The following is a 26,922-nucleotide window of genomic DNA, read 5'->3' on the forward strand; positions in this document are numbered from 1 at the left end:
ACAATTCAAACAAACAGCTTTATCAACACTCTGCATTCCCTCTCTGGCATGGCTACTTTGGACTGGCATTCAGCATTTTGGTTTAGGAAACTGCTTATGAGAACCCACCACATGGCATGACAAGAGGCTCCTACTGTTTTAGCAGCCACTTGTAGTATCTCTTTGGATAGACCTATGTTTTAACTTAATCACTGTCTAGATGACCTTACTCAGTCTCACAAATAATAGAACTTCCATCAGTCACAAATAATAGAAACGTACGAATCAAACTGGGAACACTGAATTCTATACCTTCATATCTAGCTGGTAAAGCCAATCTGGTATCTTCATGACATGTTCAATGCTGAGCTTCTTTAAAAACTGATCTTCCTTTGTGCCCACTTCTGCAAATGGAGATTTCCTCTGTTCTATCACTATCTTTACCGTTGTGAACACACACTAGGCTTTCTAGTGTGGGCTACAGTACACTGGGATGGGAGGCACTGGTGAGACTGTATCCAGTCAAGAGGCAGAGCGAGAGGAGTACTGATGACAGTCAACTTGCTTCCTTCTTTCTATCTCAGCGGAGACCCCAACCCTTACAGTAGTGCTGCCATAGTCAAGTGGGTCCTCTTTCTTCAGTTAGCCTAATCTAGAAAACCCTTCAGACTTGTCTGCTCAGTAACTTAGATTCTGTCAAGTTGACAGTATCAATCTGCTATCAGCTTGATGCACAAACACACCAGCTTTAAGCCATGATGTTTTGCCCTCGTCTCCACAGGCTCAGGCCATCTCATAATGCAAAATGCATTCAATCCTACTTCAGAAATCCCCGTGGTCTCGGCAGTTCTAATACTTCAAATGTAGTCTCTTCTGAAACCCAAACAATATCTTAACCACGAGCCCCTATAATATAAAAATAGAGTTAATTCAAACATATACTAGCGTAGAAGCGGATTCCCGTTACCAAGGGAGGAATGGTGGCATAGCAAAGAAACACTCGACCAAAGACCAAAGACCAGCAGAGCAGAGCAAACAGAAAATCCTGCAGCTCCGAGTCAGACACACAGCGCTCGTGACGACTGATCTACGCTTCAAAGGGCTCGGGCAGCCCTGCCCCTACAGTTTTTCTTTCCTCTTGTGACACACAAAGCTTGAGTGGTCTGTATACCATGCTGTCCTCAAGAGACATCCACTGTCGTGGCATCTCTAACACTCTGTAATCGCCATTCTAACTTGGACCTTCATTCACAGTGTCTCTCAGGCCTCCTTGTGGAGAATCTAATCCTGCTACATGCTGTTCTGGCCTCAGTGATTTTCTGGTACCTTTGGACAAGACTCCTCCAGGCTTTCGCTCTTGTGTCTTTCTTTGCTAAACGTTAGTGCCTCCACAACACTACCTGCCAAATTCTGCTGCCACGTGAGAAGTGGCTCAGCCCCACCGCACTGGCTTCTGGGTGCCTTCCGGGATAACAGGGAAAAGCTTCCCTAGGTGTTCCCATGCAGGGAATACCTGAATGGCAGTCTGAATTCAGAATCTCTATTTTTAAATGAATTTGACTTTAACTAAGGCAGAACATTGGATGGGTGGGGTCCTGTCCTTAGAGTATCTTTCCAACTGTTTGAATGGAGATCAAGAGGTTTCTCTTTACTGGGGTTAAATTTCTTTAACAATTATACATGCTTTTACTCAGTACCTGCCTTGTCTAAAACTTTAAACTTGCTCGGCTTCTCAGTCTCACATTACACACTTCTAAATATCTTTCTGACCCATTTGTTGTTGCTCCTCACTGTAGACCTGGATAACAGCAGTGAACTATTCTACATGGAAATTTCCTTAGTCAAACAAATTAATCCATTGCCTTTTAATTCCTTTTATTTTTGTGTCAGGACATGAGGAAAATGCTGCCGGTCTTAGACAGAATATAATTCAAATAAATAGCCCACTGTAATGATGAATCTCAACTGTCAACTCGAGGAAACCTAGAAGCACCTCAGACACAGATCTCTGGACGTGTCTATGAAGATTATCTTGATTAGGCTAAGGGCATAAAAGATAAGCCCGTTGTGGGTGGATACCGTTCCCTAGGCTGGGAGCTTGGATTGTATTATAAAAAAGAAAGTCGAGTACAAGCACCTGTCACACTGCGTCCAGTCTGCAGATACAACGTGACAAATCACCCAAAGGTGCTGCCACTGTGACAATAACCTCCAGCCAAAGCAAAACCCCTTTCCCATAAACTGCTTTTGTTACTGGATTTTATTAGAGCAACAGAAAACAACCAGACACCATGTGACCAATCTGGCTTACTCCCCACCGAACTCTCATGAACCGAACCGAGCCTCCACTGTGCACATTTCTCTCAGCATTTTTGTCTTCCAAAGTCCTACCTGAATGGCGCAAGCTTAAGCTCTTACAGCACTCTAGCTTTTCTAGCCCAGAGATCCAAACTCTGATATTCCTCTCACACATTCCAAAGGCTTACACATTGCTCCGCCAGGCTTAGAGCAAAGGCAACAATCTGACTGCTAGGCTCCAATTTTCAGCATTGATTTCTTTTCTCAATGCTGTGCCCACACACTTTAAAAGAAACCGTCAGTAAACCATGAGACCAGGGCATCTACAGAGTAAGATGGTGAGAAGTTGGGGAAAACAAACTAAATGTGCAACCATTTTTGCGAAATATCTTTCCAGTAGGAAGACATTCTGGGTAGTATTACACACATGTCAGAAACATGTCAGCTTGACTTACAACACAACGTAGAAATCTAAGAACAGAAAATGAGGACAATTAAAAGAACTTAGGAAACAGGAGGTGAATAACTATAATTCAAGCAAAAAAATGTATCTGCTCTAAATGCCCACTGGGACTGGAATGAGACAAGACAAGAGGGGACCGTACATTAGAGACTTCATAACAATAGACACTTTAATGAGGCCGGCAGAAGGCAGACTGGATAGGAGAGATAAAGAAAAGACTCCACGTTCCAAATCTTAGCAGAGCTAAGTGAAATTTCTTCTCAAACTATTACAACCAAGATTACTAAATACCTAACATACATATATTCTGGGATAATAGACTGAAATGAGTTTTATATTTTCAATCAAATGACGCAGGAAACATTAATTTTTATATAACATTAAGTTTTATGGGGGTGGAGAAGCAGAGGTAAGGAATCAGGAAGTACGACAGCTGTTTTACAGGAGAGTAAGGGAATACCTCTCTGAAACGCTGATTTCTTGAGAGGAAAACCAAAGGAGATTGTGGTTCAGGAATGTGTCAAAGAAAAACGGATTTAAAAGCCCAAGTTGGGTGCATGCCCCGTGCCTTGTGTGTATCCTCACGTGACACTCAAAAACGGAAGCAGGCAAGGCCTTCTGACCTCAGAAATCAATATTCTAAATAAGCTTTTGCAGGCCCAAGAAATTACTAAGCTGATGAATAATACTCTTGTTTCATTCATTGAAACTAATTTTTATAAAAGGAAGAGAGAGAGAGAGAGAGAGATGGGGAGGGCGGGAGGGAGAGAGGGAGGGAGAATGTTAAAGTATTAGCTACAAAAGGATAGTTTTCAGTATATTTCAGACTTTTAGCTAAAATGTTGAAAATCTGTAAGTCAGCTAATAACTTAAAAAGTAGACAAATCCCAAAACTTTAAAAGTGGCATCTGTTCCCATACCTTCCAATGGCGGCTTTGCCTTCATTTTTAACAGATTGATAAATCTTTCTCTCTTCTTCTGACAGAGTAATGTGCTGAATAAATACTTTTCTTTCTGGTAACTCCAAAACAGGTTTCCCTTTAATTTTGCTTGTCTTTGTTCTTCTAAGTGTGATATTTTTAATTAAGGACTGTAAACGCCTGGTCAAAGTAAAACGAGTAATTATATAGCTATTCCTAAATACACCGAGCAACAAGGAACAAAAATCAAAACTTTGTTGATTTATAATCTTCCTAAATTGAAAGTTTTTTTTAAAGAAAATCTTTTACTTAGGTTTTTATAGTCACAACAATATTCTGTAAATAAAGAACTATTACTAAATGTAATGAAATTACACCTCCATATCATACCAATTATTCTATATTGTGTACTTACTTTTCCAAAGCTTTTCTGGGTTTGTTGTAAAACTGAAACCTTTATTTCTCGAACGCCTTCTTCTCAACTATACCCCTCCACGTACAATATCTGAATTCTTACTAAGCATCTTGTTAAGTTTAAGGTACTTTATTAAATCGAGTACAGATATGAGCAAAGGTTTATCTTCTGTACTAAAGTACAGGATTCTAAAGTAATCCTGTACTTTAAACTAAAGAGGATTCTAAAGTAATTCTCTTCTCATGAGTTAAAAAAAAAAAATCCCATGGGGTTGCTGTCACCTTTGGGGCCTTCAACCCAAGGCAAGAGGGGTGGGAGATGGGGAGAGGAATCCTTTGAGGGGGGAACCAGGAAGGAGGAAGCATTTGGGATGTAAATAACATAAATAAACTTTTAAAAATCCCATGTAATGAGCCGGGCGGTGGTGGCGGCGCACGCCTGTAATCCCAGCACTCTGTGAGGCAGAGGCAGGCGGATTTCTGAGTTTGAGGCCAGCCTGGTCTACAGAGTGAGAGCCAGGGTTACACAGAGAAACCCTGTCTCAGAAAAAAATAAAAACCAAATCCAAAAAAAAAAAAAAAAAAACAAAATAAAAATCCCATGTAATGTAATATGAAAAGTAAAGGTAAAATATGAAAATCAAGTTAATAATTATTGAAAAGTAAAATCACGCAAACTCAGAAGAGGAAAAAATGCCTTTCTTTGATCTGTAATCTTTCTACTTTTTTCCCTCAATGTCAATTTTTTAAAAATGATACTTATCAGTTATTATTTCCAATAATAATAAACAATTTTTAACACTGACTAAATAGGGCAAAAATGTTTCTCAGGAATCATGTGGCCGGTTTTGACAACTAGGAATAACGGCTTATATTTTAAATCATTTCCACGTTATCTCACAGTCCGAAGCACATTTTACTGTATCTACTCATAACGGAAATAAGCATTTCAATACATACACATTATATATATTCTCATGAGAACGTACTCTGGTACTTTCTTTTCCATCTCTATTATGTCTCTGTTTCTTTTTCCATGCTGACACTTTTATAATGATTGTACGGCCCACCACAGGGTCCCAAATCCTGTTTAGACAATCACTGCTCTAGAAGCACAGCACCCAAGCGTGTGGCAAAATACCCATCAATGTTTTCATCCCTTTGTCCCTGTTTACCTGTGCCCACCAAAATCAACCATATGAAATGTTCATTAAAACCTTTGAGATCACTGTCCACTGTGTATTATGCACATCAAATGCCTCTATAAAAGTTATATAAGTTGTCAAAATATACTGCATAGTGGATCATCTAAGGATATAGCTTTTCATATCATTGTGCAACCTGTTACTTCAGGGGTAACAGCCACACACAGTGAGCATGAACTCTGCCTTTCCTTTCAATTTTGCTAAAATAGGCAAAAGGTGCACAAACATAAATCTCAGATCCCCAAATACAAGTCACTAGGTTTCCAGGGTCAGTGACACTGAAGCCCTTATGCTTTGGAGACTAAGACTGAGTGAAAACAGTAAAGGCAGTGATTAGGTTCCATTAATTGTCACTACTGGATCACCTCAGAGACTTACTTACCTGAGTCCTCCCTTGTCTCCTGAAGTGACAGGACGCTGTATTATCCTATACCACCATTCTCTATCAACAAATGGCTTAAGTTTTAAAAAGGACAGAAGAGACCACAAGTCCTTTAAAGAATTCTGGATAGGAGTACCTAAAACAAAACAAATATTTAAAACAGAAAGCCACTGTTAACTCTTAAAAACAGATTGGTTTTGTGGTGCTAGGGAATCAAATCTATGCCCCACAGCTGCGAGGCAAGAACTGTAGCACTGAGTGATGGTTCGATAACCCAGATATTTACCTAGACCAATAAGACAAAGGACAGCAGAAACTGGACATTGTACTAGGCTCACACTAACTAAGATTCTCATATACTTCACAGGGCAAATGTTTGACAGACACACTGAGCCATCGGGTCTGGGCTTCTTTGTCAGATAATTTGCTATCGGACTGTATTGGGAGGCTGCGCTACAAATGCCATGGGCAGCAGAAAAGCAAATCTAATCTAGGTGATGCAAGAATGAGATTCAAGTCAGCATGACATAGGCAGTGTTAGGTCAAAATTTCTAGAGTCTGGAACTAGCTAGCTTATTTTAGACATATTTAAATACAGTATAATTTTGGGAACTAGCCAGTTTATTTTAGACATATTTAAATACAGTATAATTTTGGGGAAAAAAGTTTCCAGGTAACAGCCATGCCAATTCCATGTGCAAAATAAAGCTTAGGCATGACTACACTGAAACTCTTTTGAGAAGTCCATGTGACCATGAAGATTGGCTCTACAGCTTTAAGGGAACAGGATCTAGTGTGATCTCTGACAAATACAGAACTCAGCCGGATATAAACTACAGGTGACAATAAGGATGGACTCTTCGACTGAGAACAAGGACAAACATTCTGGGGGATTTGGGTAAGGTCTGTCCCCACAAAGTCACTAACCATGTCTTCTCCCAGACTTCTAAGTGGAGAACAGGTATTCATTTCTTCCCCTGAGAAGGCAACTCTGCTGATGAACGATTCTGATTTCTCCAACACTTATCAATGACCACTCATAACCCCTACCTCTTCGAATTTCTCAGTTTGGAAAGACAGAAGAATGGCTGTATAGAGGCCATTAGAGAATGTATTGCCTCTATGGTTAGGTAAGCAATAAGGTGAGTCAAAGAATAGCTAACAGAGGACCAAAGAAATGGGAAAGCCATCATATCAGTGACAGCCATTCAAAGATCAACTGAGAGATTTTGTTAATCTCTTTATGCAAATCATTAATTTGGCCATTAATAGTATCAGAAAAGTCTGACAGATGCCAGGAAATTGTTGACAACCAAGATTATACTTGAACAGCAAATAATCTATAGTAGCTCTATTTTGCAAAACTGTGATCCCCACTGGTATATAAAAATGGTACAGAATTTTGGATGTTGATTTCGTATCTGGCAACTTTGAATTTGACTTCATTCAAATGCCCAGTGACCACACAAAGACAGACACAGCAGCATGCATCAATAATCTCAGGAACCTAACAACAAGGTGAAAGATAATTACAGTGAAAACTATTACGGCATCAATGAAAGAAACAGACAAAAACATAAAAAAAAAAAAAAAGACATCACTTGTTCATGGATGGGAAGAATCAGTACTGCGGGAGGTAAGAAGGAACTGGAGGAGGTGAAAGCATGATCAGAAATACTGTGAAAAAAAACAAAACAAAGCAAAACAAAACAGCAACCTTTTTCTCTAATGGAGGAAAAAACAACATCAAAAACCACCCCCCTGCTTTGTGCTACTTGGCAAATTTAACAAGTGTGCAAAAACAAACAAACAACAACCACCAAAAAAAAAAGAGAGAGAGAGAGAGAGAAAGAAAAAAAAGAAAAAGAAAAAGAAACAAAGAAAAGCCAACAAGAACCGTGACTGCACTGGCTCAGTGGTACCCGTGAGGAACCCATGCCATCACGGAAGCAGGATCTCCTGCGCAGCTCTCTGGGCCTGTCTCGGCATGCACCCCTCTGACCTTGGGGAGAAAACCATTCCAAGATCTTACCAAGATATCTTAGGAAGGTTCTTATGTTAGGTAATGGAATATAAATCTTTAATGGCCTGTAAAATAATTTAGCAACAATAGTTCTAAGTCAAATAATTATTAAGGATTAGATAACCCGAAGTTATATACAATGAAGGAATAAATAGAAAAATATATTTTTCGATTTATAGGAAAAAGATGGCCATTTGTTTAACTTAAAGTAATAGATACAGAACCTGTGGCTTTCGACCCCTTTGGGGGGTGGTTGAAAGACCTTTGTAAAAGGGTGTCACCTAAAACCACAGGAAAGCACAGATATTTGCATTATGATTCATAACAGTAGCAAAATTCCAATTATGAATCAGCAACAAAAATAACTTTATGCTTGGGGTCACGACAACATGAGGAACCGTATTAAAGGGTCACGGTGTTAGGAAGGGTGAGAACCACTGGTTTAGACTGTTCCAAGGAAGAGGAGCCAATAAATATAGCAACTGCCCCTTACATACACCCTTGGTCTGCAGGGGACACACTCCAAGACCCCCAGTGGATGCCTGACTACACACAACACAAAGCCCTGTAGACCTCTATTTTATTACTCTAACAGACTTGGGAGAAAGTTTGACTTATAAATTGGGCACAGTAAAAAGTCAACAATGCGGAGTAATGGATTAGAACAATAGGGTCAGAGAGATGGCTGGAGGTGCTTGCCACAAGCCTGAGGAACCCGGTTCAATCTCTGGGGTCCCCATGGTGGAAGGAGAGAACCAACTCCTCACAGCTGACCTCTGACATCCACACATGTACCAGGGTAGTTCATTCCCACTTACACAAAGTAAACAAAATGTAACTTTTATATAAAAAAAAAAGTAAAAAGAAATAGAACAATTGTAACATGTGAAAAGCTCCTTTTACCTGGCAGAGGTGGCCCACGCCTGTAACCCCAGCACTCAGGAGGCAGAGGCAAGCGGATTTCCGAGTTCGAAGCCAGCCTGATCTACAGAGAGAGTTCCAGGACAGCCAGGGCTACACAGAGAAACCCTGTCTCAAAAAAACCAAATCCAAAAAAAAACCAAAACCAAACAAACAAAAACAATAGTAATAGATACAATTAAAGATTCATGTAAAAGGGAAAAAAATACTGTAAAAATATCCTGTGGTGGTTTGTATGTGCTTGGCCCAGAGAGTGGAGTGGCCTTATTAGGAGGTGTAGCCTTGTTGGAGTAGGTGTGTCACTGTGGGTGTGGGCTTTAATACCCCGTCCTAACTGCCTGGAAGTCAGTCTACTCCTGTTTGTCTTCAGATGTAGAACTCTCAGCTCTTCCTACAGCATGCCTGCCTGGACACTGCAATGCTCCCGCCTTGATGATAATGGACTGAACCTCTAAACCTGTAAGCCAGCCCCAATTAAGTGTTGTCCTTATAAGAGTTTCCTTGGTCATGGTGTCTACTCACAGCAGTAAAACCTTAAGACACGTTCATACTGTGCAAAATGAGCTACAGAAAAAAAAAATCAACCCTTATCAAGATACCAATGGCATTCTTAAAGAACTAGAAAAATTATAATAAAATTCATATGGAATTATTTGCCTGACAAGATGGCACTTGCTGAGAAGCCTGACGACCAAATTCAGATTACGCATGGTAGGAAAAAACTAAAAGTTGTCCTTTTACATCCACATATATGGTATGGGGCACATATGTACACTTTCTCTCTCTCTCTCTCTCTCTCTCTCTCTCTCACACACACACACACACACACACACACACACACACACACACACTAAATTAATGTAAAAATTCCATATGAATTTAAAACATATAAATCATAAAATCCTTTGAAAAGCAGTACAATCTAAAGTGGGAAGAACAAAGCAGGAAGTATCACATTAACTGCCTTCAGCTATAATACCAGTTTTAAATATTCAAAAAAGAGAACAGCATTGTCATAGAGAAGTCAATGAAAGTCACACAAACACACACACATGCACACGCACATGGGCACACACACGCGCACACACACACACACACACACACACACACACACACACACACACACGCACGCACACGGTGGTTGCCTGAGACAAGAGTAGCGGAGGAAGAGAAAGGGATAGATGTTCAATTGTTACTAAGCATGGCAGGAACGGTAGGCTCTGTTGTTTTTACTGCACAGTAAGGTGACTACAGAAAACCAATGCACTATCCATATTCTAGGAGCTAGAAGAAAATATTTTGAATGCTTTTGCTACAAATAAATGAGGAAACAGATATAATTACCCTAATTTGAGCATGATACAATGAGCTCCTATAGCACATTCAAATCCATTAATACAGACAATGTTTAGGCATTAATTTTAAAAAATAACAAAAAAAATGATAGCTGGGAGTTAGTTCAGCAGATATAAGTGCTTGCCACAAAACCCACATAAATTCTGAGTGTGTAAGGCAGCCTGACTGAAATGCCAGTGCTTGGGATGTGGAAGCCGGCGGGATAGCTAGCCTGGCGATACTGTGAACTCTGGGTTCAGCTAAGAGATCCAGCCTCAGTGAAAAGGTAAAGGATGGTCCAAAAAGATGCCTGATATTGATATCAAGTTCCCACATGAACACACACATGTGGATGTGCACCTGCACGCACATACATTTGAACAGACGCACAAATTTAAAATAAGAAAAAATAAAGTCGAGTGTTATAATTACCTGTCAATACCCATCTTCTCTCTGCCTCTAACTCAAGGACAGCTTTTGTCTGCTGAGCATTTGGATTTCGAATGGCATGGCCTTCATCCAGGATCACTCTTAGCCACTTTATGTTATGTAATGGGCTATCATCTTTAGTCTGCAGTAGAGATGTCATATGAATTCACAAAGCACAGTAAAATAACACTATAAGTGTTTGTTACATAATAACAGTTTATTACCAACTCTTACAAGGTTCCTGGCATTGCTATGTACTCCAAAGACTAAAGCACTGAACACTTACAAGTCTTTAATATTACCTCTACTTTAGAGCTAAAAACAAAAGATACTAAATATGTTGCACAAAGTGCCACTAAGAAGCACTAGCTTCTCCAAGGTGAAGTTGACTGAGTCAGACACAATACAGGGAACCATTGTGCATCAGACTGAAACATGACAAACAAGACATCCTTAGGAAGACATTTACAATGTAACAACCTTGCTTTCTTTTAAACAAATTGTAACATTCTTCCTAGAACATTGAGATTTTTAACTATAGTATTTCCAAAATGACTTGAATTGTTAAGGAAAGTAGCAGGCTCGTGAAAGAGCTGAGAACCTAATTAATAACTAAGCAAAAAGTTTATTTTCAAGCTGTAACACTAATCAAGTCCTTAAAAAAACAAAAAGCAATTTTCCAGAACATCAAAAAGAAATTCGTGTACAAATTATGATGAACCCTAGAGAAAATCCAAATTTAAAATTTTAACCGAAAACGTTCTAAATGAAAACTGTTTCCAAATTGGTATCTCAAGAAGGACCAAAGCTCTTCTTTACAACATGCCATTTTATAAACATTCTTAAGTATTCTCAAAGTCACAAAGTAAACAGTATACCCTATGAATTTAAGAGTAATTTAGAAACATGAAAAACAGCAATTAAATTCAACCTTAAACAATCTCTAGGTATGGCTGGAGAATAATTAAGTGATTAGGAGAGCTTATTGCTCTTGCAGAAGACTGAAATTCTGTTCCAAGTATCCACCCCATGGGACTCAAAAATACCTGTAATTCCAGCTATAGGGACCTCAGAAGGCATTATCACTCAGCACTCAGCACACGGACAGACAGGTACACACACATACACACATACACACATACACACACACACACACACACACACACACACAGACACAGACACACACACACACACACACAATTGAAAAAGAATAAATATTTTAAAGGTCTATTTATCTGCATACTTACTCCATAATCATGAGTTAAAATATTATAAGTAGTCAAAATAATATCCTGTTTTGAAAGCCAGGCTGAGTCTCTAATACGATCAGGACCATAATAAACATAAAAATTCAAGGGTGCTTCTGACTTTATATGTTGTCCAAACTGGTCCTGAAAGAAAATTACAAATATTTTAATAGGAAGCAGAAGAGTATAAAGTTTACCATGTTAACTGTATTAAAACTAAAGTATAATGATACCTGTATTAATAAGTATCAATTTGTGTCATATCATAAAACTAACAAACATAGAAAGCGCATCATATGCATTTGCCTATTCTACCAGCAGGCAGCCGTTTCTTGGTTTTCTACTGAGTGACCACTATGTAGCTCAAACTCATCATCCCCACTATTCCTACACAGTCCCAAACTCATCCTCTTCCTGCCTCTGGCTCCCAAGCACTGGCATTCCGGGTATATCTAGCAGGTCTTCATCTTTAAGTACAAAGAAGTCCAAGGTTCTTTGTAAACAACAGTCTCAGATGATTTTGAGCAAGACAGAGAAAAGATTAGACTAGGGAGAAGATGCCATGGGAAAGCTGGCAGATCCTTAGGTGAGAGCTGCAGCTGTAAGACCAGATGGGCAGACAACGGGACAGAATGGAAAGAGCAAGAATGAGAGAAGGATGGTAACGGGCAGGAAGCCGGGCTTATGACGTCATCTCGGGACACGAGGAAAAAAGATACGACAGTGATGTCCTGATACTTCAGATGGCTGTGTGGGAGTTGTGATTTTCAGGTCACTATAAACCGCTGGTTCTCAACCTTCCTAATGCTATCTATAACCTTCTGATGCAGTTCTTCCTGTTATGATGACCCCAACCATAAAATTAATTTTGCTGCTACCTCATAACTGAAATTTTGCTACGGTTATGAATTGTAATATAAGTAGTTTTGAAGATAGAGGTTTTCCAAAGGAGTTACAATCGATAGGTTGAGAACCACTACTACAAGCTATCTAGAATACACCACAGAACAGAAGCATTGGCATACAGGTGCAAGTAAGAGGAGTATACGCTATGAACATAGTGGAGTATGTGTCCTTATTGCATGCTGGGGAATCCTCTGGGTATATGCCCCGGAGTGGTACAGCAGGGTCCTCCAGAACTGCCATGCCCAGTTTTCTGAGGAACCGCCAGACTGATTTCCACAGTGGTTGTACCAGCCTGCAATTCCACCAGCAGTGGAGGAGTGTTCCTCTTTCTCCACATCCTTGCCAATACCTGCTGTCTCCTGATTTTTTAATCTTAGCCATTCTGACTGGTTCATTTATAATAGCCAGAAGCTGGAAAGAACCCAGATGTCCCTCAATGGAGGAATGGATACAGAAAATGTGGTATATTTACACAGTGGAGTACTACTCAGCAATTAGAAACAATGATTTCATGAAATTCTTAGGCAAATGGTTGGAACTGGAAAATATCATCCTAAGTGAGATAACCCAATCACAAAACAACACACATGGAATGCAGTCACTGATAAGTGGATATTAGCCCAGAAACTCGAAATACCCAAGGCACAATTCACATATCAAATGATTCCCAAGAGGGAGTGGGCCCTGGTCCTGGAAAGGCTTGACGCAGCAGTGTAGGGGATTACCAGGACAGAGAAATGGGAGGGGATTGATTGGGGAATGAGCAGAGGGAAGAAGGCTTATGGGACTTATGGGGAGGAGGGGACAGGAAAGGGAAAATCATTTGGAATGTAAACAAAGGACGTAGAAAATAAAAAAGAGGACTACACGCATATTTGTTATAAATAGACAGTACATACAGCTAGGAATAAGTCTTTAAATAACTTTGTTTTAAAGAGAACATGTACAATGAGACAGCACAGTGGTTAGGGAATCCAGCCTGTCAACACTGAACCACTCCATGCTTTAATGGAGGAATGACATAGCTGAGATAACTTAGGTTATTCCAGCAAAGATGGTTGCACTCTGGTAATTCTTGGGTCTTTTCATAATGAACTGTTTTTCTTTTAAGATCACTATGTAACCAAGATGGCCTCAAAACTCTCAAGCTCCTGAGAGTAATTTTATATGAACAAGAAGCAAAGCAAAAGCGATGCAGTGGTAGTCACAAGAACACACGCAGACAATAGAAAGTCAAAAGAACACACGAAGACAATAGAAAATCAAAAAGACACACCCAGAAGATGAAGTCACAAGAACACAAGCAGACAATAGAAAGTCAAAAGGACACACCCAGAAGATGGAGTCACAAGAACACCCAGAGAAGACAGAGTAGAAGGAGCTCAGGCAGCAATGGCAGGAGTGCTCACCTGTACCCACACACTGTCCACACAGAGTGCCTCTGATGCTGACAGTCAATATGCAAATACTCCCCAGAGCAGGGGAAGACTGGAGGTCACAGAACACACAACCGTGAGGTCACGGGCTTTCACAAAGGGAGTTTCCATAATAAATGAGAATAAGCACTAGGTTACAATAGGCTGAAAAGGAAAGGCGCAAAATATAGAGGGGACAAAAAGTGCAAAGGTAGCGCAAAATCTGAAGTAAAGATAAAAACAGAATTTTTTTAAGTAGTCTGGTAGAGAAGAAATTCAGTATAAGGAGGAATTTTTAATTAAAAAATCTGAATCAAATGGGTGACAATGAAATGGAAGAATGGACATTTACCGAAGGGTAAGATGTATAATGAAAGAAAATCAACATTTCTGGATAAGAAACAACAGATCTCTAGACACTAAGTGTGCCATGTAGCTATCAACAGAGGACAAAACAGGTGCTATGGAATGCAGTTAAATAATTTGTCTTAATATCTAAAACTAATTAATGGTCTTATATAACTGGTATTTAAAATCTTATTCCTTCAGTTTGATTATTTTTCAGATTTGCAAACAAAAAAGGGAGGCTGGAGAGATGGCTCAGCAGTTAAAAGCACCTTGCTGCTCTTGCTGTGGAACTGAGTTTGGTTCCCAGCATATACACAACAGTTAACATCAGTCCAGAGGATAAAATACCCTTTTATGGCCTTTAGAAACATCCTCAAATACATGGGCACACACACACACACACACTCAGTAAAAATGTAGATCTTTCCTAAAAGGTGAGAGATCTTGAGTATTTTTAACTTTCTAATCTTCTACTGGGAATGGCAGGTGATTAACGAGGAAGGTAGAAACTATTTATTGGGAGAATGAAGGACTGTTATATACCATGAGCCTCTGTATTAGCAGTTCTGAACTAATGGATCTTGACCCCTTTGGGGACTGAAGGACCCTTTCAGAGTGGTTTGTTTGTTTGTTTGTTTATGGTGCTGGCTATTCTAGGCAAGCAGTCTACTAAAGATCTACTAAAGATCTATGCCCCTTGATAGAGGGGGGAAAAGATAACATGAGGAAGAAATGCACTAAGTCAATGCCTAAAAAACAGTCTAAAAATCAAGGGAAAAAAGATGAATATACAGTCATCAAGAGGACAGTGGGTATGACACGTCACTAGGTATCTCTCCCAATGCAATTCTGACAGCTGAAACAGAGACCAACTCAGGGAGTAACAGCATAGGAAGAAATCCAAGGGCTACACCAGGGAAAGAATATAGAAGAGCAACAATTTCAGGGTGAAACATAAAGGAAGTATTTAAAATGAGCACCTGAATTTTTTCACAGAGAAACCCAGTGGGATCAGACTGAATAACTAAGAGAAGGGGGAAAATAGAAAAAGGAAGTGGGAAAAATGGAATAAGACAAAAAAATTAAGGCAACAGTTTTACAAAGAACAGGACTTCCTCTTCCTGAGATAGGGCAGATCAGGAGGAGACAGCTAATCTTGAAGGCAGCAAGAATGAAAGGTCACATCCAGTGGTCTTTATGTTTAAATGCTTCCAAAATAATATGTCATTATAAAACAAAGCTTGAGGTTCAAATTAGAAGGGACATAAAAGCCGGCTGCTCCTTATAGCATATGAAAGAGATCCCATTCCAATGCAATGTTCTTCAAAAAGAAAAACAGTTTGTAGTGCAGAAGAACATGCTTTTCTGGTTGGTAACCTTAAAACAAGAAACTACAGGGTCAAAAGGCTGGTGACCACACTCAAGCTCTCTCTTGGCTCAATGGCCTTAGTCAAGTAAGTTAACCTCAAGTAAGTTTCAATTTGGTCACCTAGAAACTGAGAATGGTGAGGATTAAGTGAGAAAAATCTATGAAAAGAAAGGAAGGACAAACCAAGCAGACAGGAGCACATGCGATGTTACACACTGTTACAGAAGTTACTATTAGTGGAAATCTCATAATTCCCAAACTCAGTATCCAAGTGGAATAGGAGTGTTAAATTCTAAATATGTTCCTCTTGGAGGGAACAAAAATGGCAGAAGAAGTACAAATCAAATCCTATATTAGCAAGTAAATATTTTTATAACAATACATTCTTACAGACAAATATGTTAATATCCCACTTTAGGCTGAGACTTTAGACTTACAATCCAGTTGCTCAGCACAGAGAGTGGACAGATGATCAGTGTTGTTCTTGTTCTCTCTCCAGTGTCACATGTCTCTGAGCCCTCCATCATAGATGTGCCTAAAAGAACAAGGTGTTGATAGACTTGTTCATAGACCTGCTTTTTTAAAATCCTGAAAGACACATCTCAATAAGGTTCTAGCAATCATCAACTATACAGAAAGAAATCCAAAAATGTAATAATAATTATTTGTCAGGAAGAATCAAAGGACTATAAATAGACACGGGGGTAGCTTTCCTCTACAGTTGAATTTTTCTAGAAACACCCTCATAGCCACAAACAAAGGTGTTTCTATGGTGATTCTAACCCCAATCAAACTGACGAAGAAAATTATCACAACCAATCTGTTGTCAATTAACACATAAGCACATCACTCTAAGTTGTAACATTGCACCCCTGGTCCCTGAATTCTCATGTTCATCTTAAAATGCAGAATGCATTCAGCTCATCTCTAAAAGTCCCCATGGTATTTCTGAACAGTCCCAATACTATTCAGTAGTTCAAATGCTCTTCTGAAGCTCAGAACAATTTCTCAACTACAGATTTCCTCACAAACATCCTAAGGTTCTAGCATCTACCTCCCCAGAGCTTGCACTCTAACTAAAGCCATGCCTTCCTCCCCAGCTTTGTGGAATGGCCTCCCAGACCTCCCTCAGGAAGACTGACCCTGTCACACACACTCTGAAGCCTCAGCAGCTTTCTCATCTCAACCCAGAATTCCATGAGCCTGTCCTTGTGCATCTTGCATGCCTACAACATCAGAACCATATGAATGACAATCCCAAGTTCTGCACCCAGCCCAATATATAGCCTGGTTCCCTTGGACAACAGTTGCAATAACTTTTGTGTACCTTTAAGGCTGACCCTAAGAAAACACAACTCCAGGTGACAATTAAGGAGCAGACAGCTCCTTCAGTGGCATTTTGTATGTGACTCTCTTCTTTCAAAATCGTCTGCACTGTCACAAGGTGCTTCCTTCAACTGGTTAGGTCTTGCCTTCTGTGGACTTCTCTGACACAAATGCAAGGTTCCTCTACAATGTTAAATTCTGTAACAGTTACAGTTGCTCTCTCCATATCTCCCCTGTCCTCAGCTGTAAACTCTCACACTCCTCCCTTGCCAAGCTGTGAGTGTGTCCTAGCTTTCTGCCCTACGTGCAGGTTTCTCTGTCAACCTGGCTAAGAGCAGTGAGTAGTAACCATAACACAGCCTAAGTGCTATCCCGTGTTGAAATGTCTGTGCCAAACAGCTAGCCAACCAATGCTTTTTAACTCAGGGCTACTCAAATGCTCAAGACAGACACAGAATTAAGCAGATTCTTTGCCAGATTAAGACATAATAGACCACTAGCCCAAGAGAGCCCTTTGAAACCTGATAAGCTAGGTCCCTACTATCCACATTTCTCTCAGCATTCTGATCTTCTAAATTCCCACCAGAACAGCCCAACAGTCTCTTGTCTAAAGGGTGTACACAGCCTATGGCTCCAAAGTCTTTCACATTTTTCCTGCACTCTAGTGCTCAATGCTGACACACCACTGTCAGGCTTATCCCAGCAACAGTGCCATGGCACAACACCAATTTTCTGTTAGCTTTTGCGTCAAAGTACCTGACAAGAACAAGTTTAACAAGTAAAGCCAAGGGCTGACTTTGGCTCACAAATGGAGAACAGAGCCTGTTCTGGATGGGAACTCACAGTACCGAGGGCATGGAGAGCCGGTCACACACCATCCACACCATGAAGTGCGTAGAGATTAATGCCGGTGGGTGGTCAGTCCACTTCCTCCTTAGGTCCAGGACAGCCCATGGAATGGGACAGCCTACATTCAAGGCGGATTTTCCCTCTCTAATTAAATATTTTTAGATTTATTTTTAATTGTCTGTGTGCATCTGTTATGAATGTGTCTGTGTGAGTGCCCACAGAGGTTAGGAGTAGTTGGATCCCCTAGAGGTGAGATTACAAGCATTTGTGAGCTATCCAAGTTAGCTGCTGGGAACTGAATGTGGGGCCTCTAGAAGCGTAGTGTGTGCTCTTTACCTCTAAGCCACCCAGTTCTAAATTGTATCATCTTTAAAGAGGCTACATTCAGTTCTACTTTTATGCACTCTGTCCTGCTTTACCTTCTCTGTATCATTTATCATCTAAAGTCTTTTACTTATTCATCACATCCCTTGTGACTGTTCAATAAGTCATGGAAATAAGACCTTACACTATACACGGAGACCATGGCACAGAAATACCGTTCCTCACACATCGGTCCCTAAGTCAATCTCTTTCCATCATATTCATAAGCAATACTATGACATTTTTAAGCAAAGCAAATCTTAATCCTACTTAAAAACATCTTTATTTAAATTTATCCAAGTTAATCATAAATGGCCTTGTTGGTTTACAAGAATAAACACCACTTCTATTCGAGAGAGCACTCTTTCCATCACACCTTGACCCTTTCTAAAAAAAAGGCAGAAAGAAGGGAAAGCTACACGCTGGCTTTCTTCCCTTTTGGTATTTTCTAAACTTTTCACAGTATATTTGACATTGTTATTTAGATTTATTTTAAAAATAGGGGGGGAAGGTAGAAAACTAGCCTTACTGACATTTTCTTTTTTCAACATTTTCTTTTTTGTTGTAGAGGCAAAAAAATTAAGTGCATGAGCAAATGCTGTATCTTCTTTAACCGTCTTCGGTGATCCTGATAAGAAAAATCACTAGGTCGTTAAAATTCTTCCCTGAGCCTCCTTAGGCACTTTCTATATTCTCTAACCTGAGAGGTTATATGATTAAATAAAAATAGTATTTGGTAAACAATATTGGCATGTATGATGCTAAGCAAACCTCTATAGCTCAGAGAAATGATGTAATCATGACCCAACTATTACTTCTCTTAGGGGAAGTGAGAGCAGAAGACACCAATGTGCAGTGTCAGCTCTCCGTACTGAGGGCTCTGCGGGGGGGGGGGGGGGGGGGGGGGGGGGGGGGGGGGGGGGGGCCGCTGCTCATGTCAGGGCTGGGCTGTTTTCCAGATGTAGTACGATTGCTCAGCTGACTACAAAGACAATAAGGTTTCAAATAGGAATATAAAGCATATTTCAAAGGTAAAGGAAATGGACAGTGCCCATTCTTGTATATGTGTGTAATGTGAATGCTGCCAAGAAGATACCCCAAACCTGCTCATTACTGTGTGTGTTGGGGGCAGGGGTGTACATGTGTGTAAAAATACAAGGTTTCATGCAAGGTATTTTATAAGTAGCAGAAAATGACATTTGCTTAACGTTTATTTAAATTTTATATCCTAGATTTTTAATTGAAATTATTCATTGAGTTTGCATCATTTAACTCACTTAACACATATGGTAAGTTCATGAAAATCTCAAATGCAGAAGAAAGTCCAGAATCAGCTGAGTTTTATACCTATTGCTAAAATCAAGCTAGCAAGATGCCAATTGATGAGGTTTGATTTTAATAATCTTTACATGCAGATTATATAAGTTCTGAGACAATGTAATACATACTTACCTTTTACTCCGCTTTTAGTATCCAACTGTGCATTTTTCAGCTTGCCTAAAATAAAACAAAAATAAAAAAATGGGCACACCAGGGGATTAGAATACATGACAGATTATCAATCAAGTCAAATCATATTACCTTTCATTTTCTGGGGCAGATCTGGGGCAATCTCGATTTCCTCTGAATCATTGCTTCCAGTGTACTGCACAGAAATTTTTCTTCTGAAATTGAGAATTTCAAAATAAAATATAATAAAGCAAGATGCTTATTAAATGCAATACAAAAGTTGTTTAACTCCAATTTGCTTTTAAAAAAAAAATTCAGTCTTTTATTTGCCAAGCAAATGTCAAATCTGCTAAAAGCTTTTTGTTTTATGAGCAGACAACTACATTTGTAAAATCTAGTACAACCACACCTACGTCTGAAAAGGCATGCCTAGAGAATTCAGTGTTCAGTAGTTCAACTAAAACATTGATGTAACATTAAAACCAGCAAGACCCAGTAATGTGGAAGATGGCAGGTGACGAGTCCGTGCAGACTGATAACGCAGGGTCTGTGAGAGCCGCTGCCTGTGAGGGGGGTGATGATAGGTAAGCAGTAACCTCTGTAGCAAAGAAAGGAACACTGAATAACCAGCACTGGAATGGCCAGAACTGGTTCTAAAAATACTCAAGTCCCAAATGGGGCATGCTAAAAGAGGACTGAGAAAAACTAGACAGGATAAGAATCTCAGGTTAGGACAAAGAGAGTTTCAGGTAGCCCTACTCTCATACAAGGTACTATATAAGGGAGAAAAAGAAGGGAGGGAAGGCACGTGTCTGTACAGCCAATTTGAAGAGCATCTGTGCAAATCCTCAGACAGAGGCAGGGGCGAAGTTCAAAGACAAAACAAAAAATAAGGCAAACACACAGAAAGTACAGAGAACACCAGACATATCACTGGGAAGATTTGCAGTTCAACGAGACGGGTGTGAAGGTCCACGGTCCACACTCATATTTCTCAGTACTTGGCCACAGCAAATACAAGTCATTTAAAAAGACCTGTGCCGAGCTAGCAGGTAAATGTCCTCTCTGCATCACCTGGAGCAACTGTGGAGAACTATTATCAGTTCTAACAGATATGTTCTAGCAGAACAGTCCTAACAGGGGTGGGAATTGGGGAAACGTTGATCAGGAGCACACAGTATTCTAAGTGGTAGAAATAGGGTCTGAGTGTCTCACTAGTTCCCAAGTAGCAGGATATATAGTATCAAGAACTTAAAACAACGCCCACAAAGCAAGGCCAACAGCAGAAAGATCAGCCAGCATAGGAAACTTAGTGTCGCAAAGCCTCTTCTATCACCAGAAAACCCCAGCCCAAATAGAGAAGTAAGCATGTAACAGTGTAGAGGCAGGATAACCCCACACACATGAAAGTGTTAGCTCAGACATGCTCTGTGGCACACTCAGGTATGTGAGCACATAGAGAAAATCACCTGCATACACTAAAGTGACTTCATTGCATGCAGTACATGACTGCAAATAGTCGGCAGGGGAACATACACAAATGGCTTTAGAGAACTCAGTAGATTCACTGGGCCTGCTCTGGCCTTGTCAACAGTCAGTCACAAATGGAGGAGGAACTCATGGGGCCCTATTCCTCCCTGCTGAATTAGTGGATATGAATAGATTTGGAGAGGGAGTGTGTACCTACTTATATGGCTACCAAGTTCCAACCAATAGTTCAAAGCCATTGGTGCAAAGATGGCCCTGCTAAAATTCAATGGATCACAAAATAAAGCAAAAAACCATGAATGTGGGGAAGAGATTCTCGGGAGAGTGGGATGTTAGCAGGAACGGGAGAGAGAGTAGGGCAAAAATAAAAGCAACGAGAATGTAATTTCCATACATACATATATGTACATAATTGCATATATGTATGCAATTGTCAATGACCAATTTCAATTAAAAACTGATAAGGTGGGCAGTACCTAATGATTTCTGGCCTCTATTCTCATATTCTCTCTCTCTCTCTCTCTCTCTCTCTCTCTCTCTCTCTCTCTCTCACAGACACACACACACATTCATACACCTATAATATACAAAAGTAGATACATAGAGAAGTGAACAAATATACACACACAAGAAAAATGGGGAAATGGGGGGAAAGAGAAGCAGTGTTAAGAGCAGCAGCTGCCACAACGAAGAGAAAGCTCCCACGGGGCACAGTTGGCGGGGGCTGGTGAAACGCCCTGTCAGCCTCAGGACAGCAGGGATTACCTGAACTCTAGTGTCCTCAGCCCTTTCTGTTTTCATTCCTGCTTTAATTGAAGCTAACCCATCTCCTCTTCCTTCATCCTTCACTCTTCTGTTAATCACCAGCCTCTCACTCAGAAGATTATTTTTCTTTTTTTTAAATGATTCATTTTATTTTAAGAATTTATTTATTTATTATATGTAAGTACACTGTAGCTGTCTTCAGACACCCGAGAAGAGGGCATCAGATCTCGTTATGGATGGTTGTGAGCCACTATGTGGTTGCTGGGATTTGAACTCAGGACCTTCAGAAGAGCAGTCAGTGCTCTTAACTGCTGAGCCATCTCTCCAGCCCCAGATTATTTTTCATTCTGACTCTAAGTAACTAATATCTTAGGATACAATGCATCCTTGTTCCTCTATTCTGCAAAATTACTGGAGTTATTTTTTATTGCTATTACTAGATTTTCACTGTGAGCCTATGCATCAGTTGAGAGCGCATCTATAGTTGGTATCCTAGCCTAAGAGTAATGCTGGAGACAGTAGCTGCTTCCTGAGCAAAGGCTTGGTGGAAAGCAAAGGCCAAACCAACCAATCAAAGCCTGTGCCACAGCTTAACCCAACTGTCCTACTTGACCACTGTAAATACTTCAACTGAAAGAATATAATCAACCCAATGAGCTTGCATAAATTCTATGTAGAAATGCAAACAATCAAAGAAAGACATCTTCAAATATTATCAACTCCATAGCAATGGATTCTAATGCAAGGGAGTCAAGATGAACTCTAAGACAAAACATGCAAAAAATGACTATAAAAAACATTCACTGAAGTAGGAGGGAGGCATCTAGAGAGTACCAGAGACCTGGGAGGTGAGAGATTCTCAGGACTCAGTGAGGGAGACCTTAGATGAAATGCCCAACAGTGAGTGGGGAAAGGGAACTTGAAGAGTCCATCCCCAACAGATAGTCGGCCTCAAGTGGAAGGATGGAGTTGCCATCCAACAGTCAAAATTTCTGACCCAGAAGTGTTCCTGTCTAAAAAAATCTACAGGGACAAAAATGGAGAAGAGACTGAGGGAAAGGCAGTTCAGTGACCAGCCAAGTTGGGTTTGTCGCATGGAGAAGCACCAAGGCCTGACACTATTACTGATGCTATGGTGTGCCTACAGACCCAACCAGTAGATACTTACTACTGGTTGTAGTACCATTGGGCTGAAGTCAGGGTTGAATTAGGGGAAGGATGGAAGAAGCTGAACAAGAGGTAGACCCCGTAAGAAGACCAGCAGTCTCAATTAACCAGGACCCTTGGGAGCTCCCAAACACTGAACCACCAACCAGGAAGCATACCACGGGCTGGTCCAAGCTCCTCCTCTCCGATCTCCCTACCCCTCTCACCCAGACACATATATAGCAGGGGACTGCCTGGTCTGGGAGAAGTGCCTAATCCTTGAGAGACTGGGGGCCCCAGGGAGGGGGGAGCCCTAGCAGGGAAGGAGTATTTTCTCAGAGACAATGGGGAAGAATGGGGTGAGGAACTGGGGGGGTTAAAAGAAAGGGGGGACGATGGCTGGATTGTAAATAAATAAAATAATAAATTCAAAAAACAAAACAAAAAACAAAATCAGTGAAACAAAAACATTCAGTGAAATTAAAGACAATGTGAAAAAGCTTCCAAGTAAGTGCAAAAAGAATATCAACAGCAGAATGAAATCAAATCAATACAGAGCATGAAAGAAGAATTCAATGGGTAAAAATACTGGAAAAAAAAAGTCGACCCCCCCAAAAATTCAATAAATCAAATCAAAAGCTTGCTGGAAAGCCCCTCCAACAGATTTCGTAAAGACAGACTGTAAGGGTTTTAGAACAAAATAGATAAATCAGAACATTCAGAAAATAATAAGAAAAAAAAGTAAGAATGAAATAGAACACACAGGGTGTATGATACTCCAAGAAAAGACTGTATCTACACATTATGAGAAAAGACAAAAGTAATTCATTTTGAAGGCACAGAAAATAAAACAAAATCCTGACAGAAATGTCCCCGACTCCACACAGAAAACAGCCTTCCAGAAAGAGAAGACATTTAGAATCCCACCCAGGAGAAGGCAGCAGCTCCATGCCAGGCTGCAGGTAAATTACTGAGTACAGAGAACCTGGAACGACACGCTGAACGAGAGAACAAAGTGTCTCGGGCAAAATCAGGTCCGTCAGGAAGACAGGCTCAGGACAAACACGCTAAAAGCCCTTCTGCGAGCCGACAGCTGCCAGCTCAGATGATTATATCCAGGAGAGTCATTCTAACTGAAGAACTTCTCATGACGAACATAAACCGAGGGAATTAATGACTACCAAGCCAACCTGTGGAAGACGTGTAAGGCTCTTACACACTCAACCTACGGGAGACATGTTGTGAACGGCTCTGACACACTCAAAAGATTAAGCCATGTAAGGTTGTAGGAAAACAAACACTACACTAGAAGACTGAGGAGGGACGAACAGGAAAGTGCTACAGACCACAAAACCAGTAAGATAACTGGATTGAGCCAGACTCAGAAGAGTAAATAAATGTTCTCATACGTGTGGATCTTAGATTGTATAACGCTATATATACTCAAAAATTCTCTACATGTATTTACATAATGTCAAAGCAAAGGGATATAGAAAGAAAGCAGATTAGAGTAAGGTGGGAAAAAGCAGAGAGAGGAAGGAGAGGAAGATGGACAGGGTCTAGAGGATGAAGACGGTCTAAGCACCAGTACTGAAAAAAACTGTCTTTATAAAGCCTACCAATGTGTCCAATAAAAGAACTTAAAGAAAAATCTTAACAGAGACTTTGAAAACTGACTAAAGAAGAGAAAAAAAATGAATCTTGTCAAAAAAGGAAGAATATGATAATTTCATAAATTCTAGGTATTAAGTGTTTAAGAACAGTGGATGTTGGAATTAGACTCCTAAGATTCAAATCCTCATTCTACTAGTAACTTGTTCTGACTTTAGGCAAATCACCAAACTTCTGTTTCCTGGAAAATAGGAATAAAAATATAACCCACTTCATAGCACAAGTGTCACAGTATGCAAAAGTCCTAAAAATATTACTATTTGAAGAGTAAGCATATCTGTATTGTTATAATACACTCAACTGGCTGCTGTTTGTCTAAATTATCCTCATTACATAATCCATTTCCTTTTGTCAGATCCGTTCTACCTATAGTGCTATATTGCATAGGCTTATGACTAGTTCACTTTTAATATTTAGCATTTATACAAAAAGGAAACTGGGACCGGTAATGGCACACACCTTTAATCCCAGCAAGCAGAGATGGACAGCATATCTCTAAGTTCAAAGCCAGCCTGGTCTATATAGCAAGTTCCAGGACAGCTAGGGCTACTTAGAAAAACCCTGTCTATAAAAACAAAGCAAAACAAAACAAAACAAAACACCAAATAAAAATAAAATAAAAAGAAGGAAACTGGGCTAGAGACATGGTTCAGGGATTAACAAACAGTATGAGCTCCTCTTCTAGAGGAGCACCAGGCACACATATGGAGCACCAGGTGGAGCACCAGGCACACACATGGGGTACCAGGCACACATGTGGAGCACCAGGCAGACACATGGAGCACCGGGGACACATGTGGGATACCAGGCACACATGTGGAGCACCAGGCACACATGTGGAGCACCAGGCAGACACATGGAGCACCAGGCACACACGTGGGGTACCGGGCACACACGTGGGGTACCAGGCACACATGTGGTGCACCAGGCACACATGTGGAGCACCAAGAACACATGAGGTGCACCAGGCACACACGTGGCACATATACATACAAGCAAACACTTATACACATAAAACAATAAAATGAAAAAAATTTAAGAAAAAAACTAATAAGTAATGATTCTGAGTTGAGTTCAAGTGAGAAATAATGACAAAATCATCAACTAGTCCATATTTTCTGTTTGCTGCTGAGGAACTGGTAGTGGATATTTAGACACAAGATCACATCCATGTGCACTGACAGTAGACCACACTATATAACAAAACCCGGTGTAGAAAGCTTATCAAGTTAAGACATTCAAGGTAAGATCAAACAGGAATGATATCTTTTATCCCAATTCTCTGTAGATTCTAGTCTTTATTAACATCATAATACTCCATAAACAACTTTATTATGATTTTTTTCCATCAATATTTGGTCAAGGAACAAAGAACTAAACTGATCGAAGAATGCTGTATTAGTGTTAAGGCTTCCACACACCCTTCAGGTTCATCCCCTAAAATCCAAAGAAAAACTCTTACTGCTTCAACAATTAAAAACAAACAAACAAACAAAAAAACAACAACAAAAAAACTAGGTCAAAAAATATTGGGGAAAGTAGTAGTGATTACTAAAAATTAATAAATCACATATTTTATAGATTATTACTGCTTTCATTTTTAAAATGAAAAATAGGGGAAGACTGGCAGCATGATTTAGGAGTAAATTCCTATTTTATAGAGCAGTATTATCTCTCATTTTTAAACAGAGAACGGTCCTTGTGATCTAGTTATCTGCATTAAACCAGACTCATCTCTTACAAGGAAGCAGAGAAAGAGTGTAAGCAAACAGGCCATGTGGTTACAATCCAACATTTTACCTTTTAGGGCAGACACTAGACAATTCTGACGTAGTACAGTCACTCTTCTCCGGAATATCTGAAAGACTGGCTCCTTCACTGCATGAGGATGGCTCTGTTTCAATAAACATAGAGAACTATCAAAACACAGAGAATTTTCAAATTGTTTTAAAAGAGCAGCATCTCTGTGAAAGATTGGACTTCCCGTAACAGCCTTGAGCTTCACTAACTTCACTCCTTCCGAGCCCCAGACAACTCCTTCCACAGTTCTCCCAACCTAGTATTTTTCATTGGAAAGTACCTTCTGCTTTTTATGACCCAATAAAAACATCTTTTTCAAATAGTCATTGGTCAACCTAGAGGCTGAATTTACTTCTGTATCAGACAAAGACACGCACAGACACCCACAGACACTCCCCCTACCCACACACA

General features: G+C 40.1%; 1 protein-coding gene across 4 annotated transcripts in view; it reads right to left on the reverse strand.

Annotated features, from left to right (window-relative positions):
- The window catches only part of Hltf (helicase like transcription factor), a 60,329-nt gene that overhangs the window by 15,791 nt on the left and 17,616 nt on the right, over nt 1-26,922 (reverse strand). For 2 of the 4 annotated variants that reach the window (XM_052180746.1, XM_052180747.1), the window contains exons 10-17: nt 26,512-26,605; nt 19,774-19,856; nt 19,645-19,689; nt 16,092-16,189; nt 11,617-11,760; nt 10,373-10,511; nt 5,662-5,797; nt 3,661-3,840 (exon numbers count right to left, since the gene is read on the reverse strand). In XM_052180746.1, the coding sequence (XP_052036706.1) occupies nt 3,661-3,840; nt 5,662-5,797; nt 10,373-10,511; nt 11,617-11,760; nt 16,092-16,189; nt 19,645-19,689; nt 19,774-19,856; nt 26,512-26,605 (919 nt within the window). Of the gene's footprint in view, nt 1-3,660; nt 3,841-5,661; nt 5,798-10,372; nt 10,512-11,616; nt 11,761-16,091; nt 16,190-18,721; nt 18,821-19,644; nt 19,690-19,773; nt 19,857-26,511; nt 26,606-26,922 lie in introns of all 4 variants that reach the window. The other 2 variants (XM_052180749.1, XM_052180748.1) reach the window with 2 other exon arrangements.

This window comes from Apodemus sylvaticus, chromosome 4, assembly GCF_947179515.1.
Source record: "Apodemus sylvaticus chromosome 4, mApoSyl1.1, whole genome shotgun sequence".
Lineage (NCBI taxonomy): Eukaryota > Metazoa > Chordata > Mammalia > Rodentia > Muridae > Apodemus > Apodemus sylvaticus.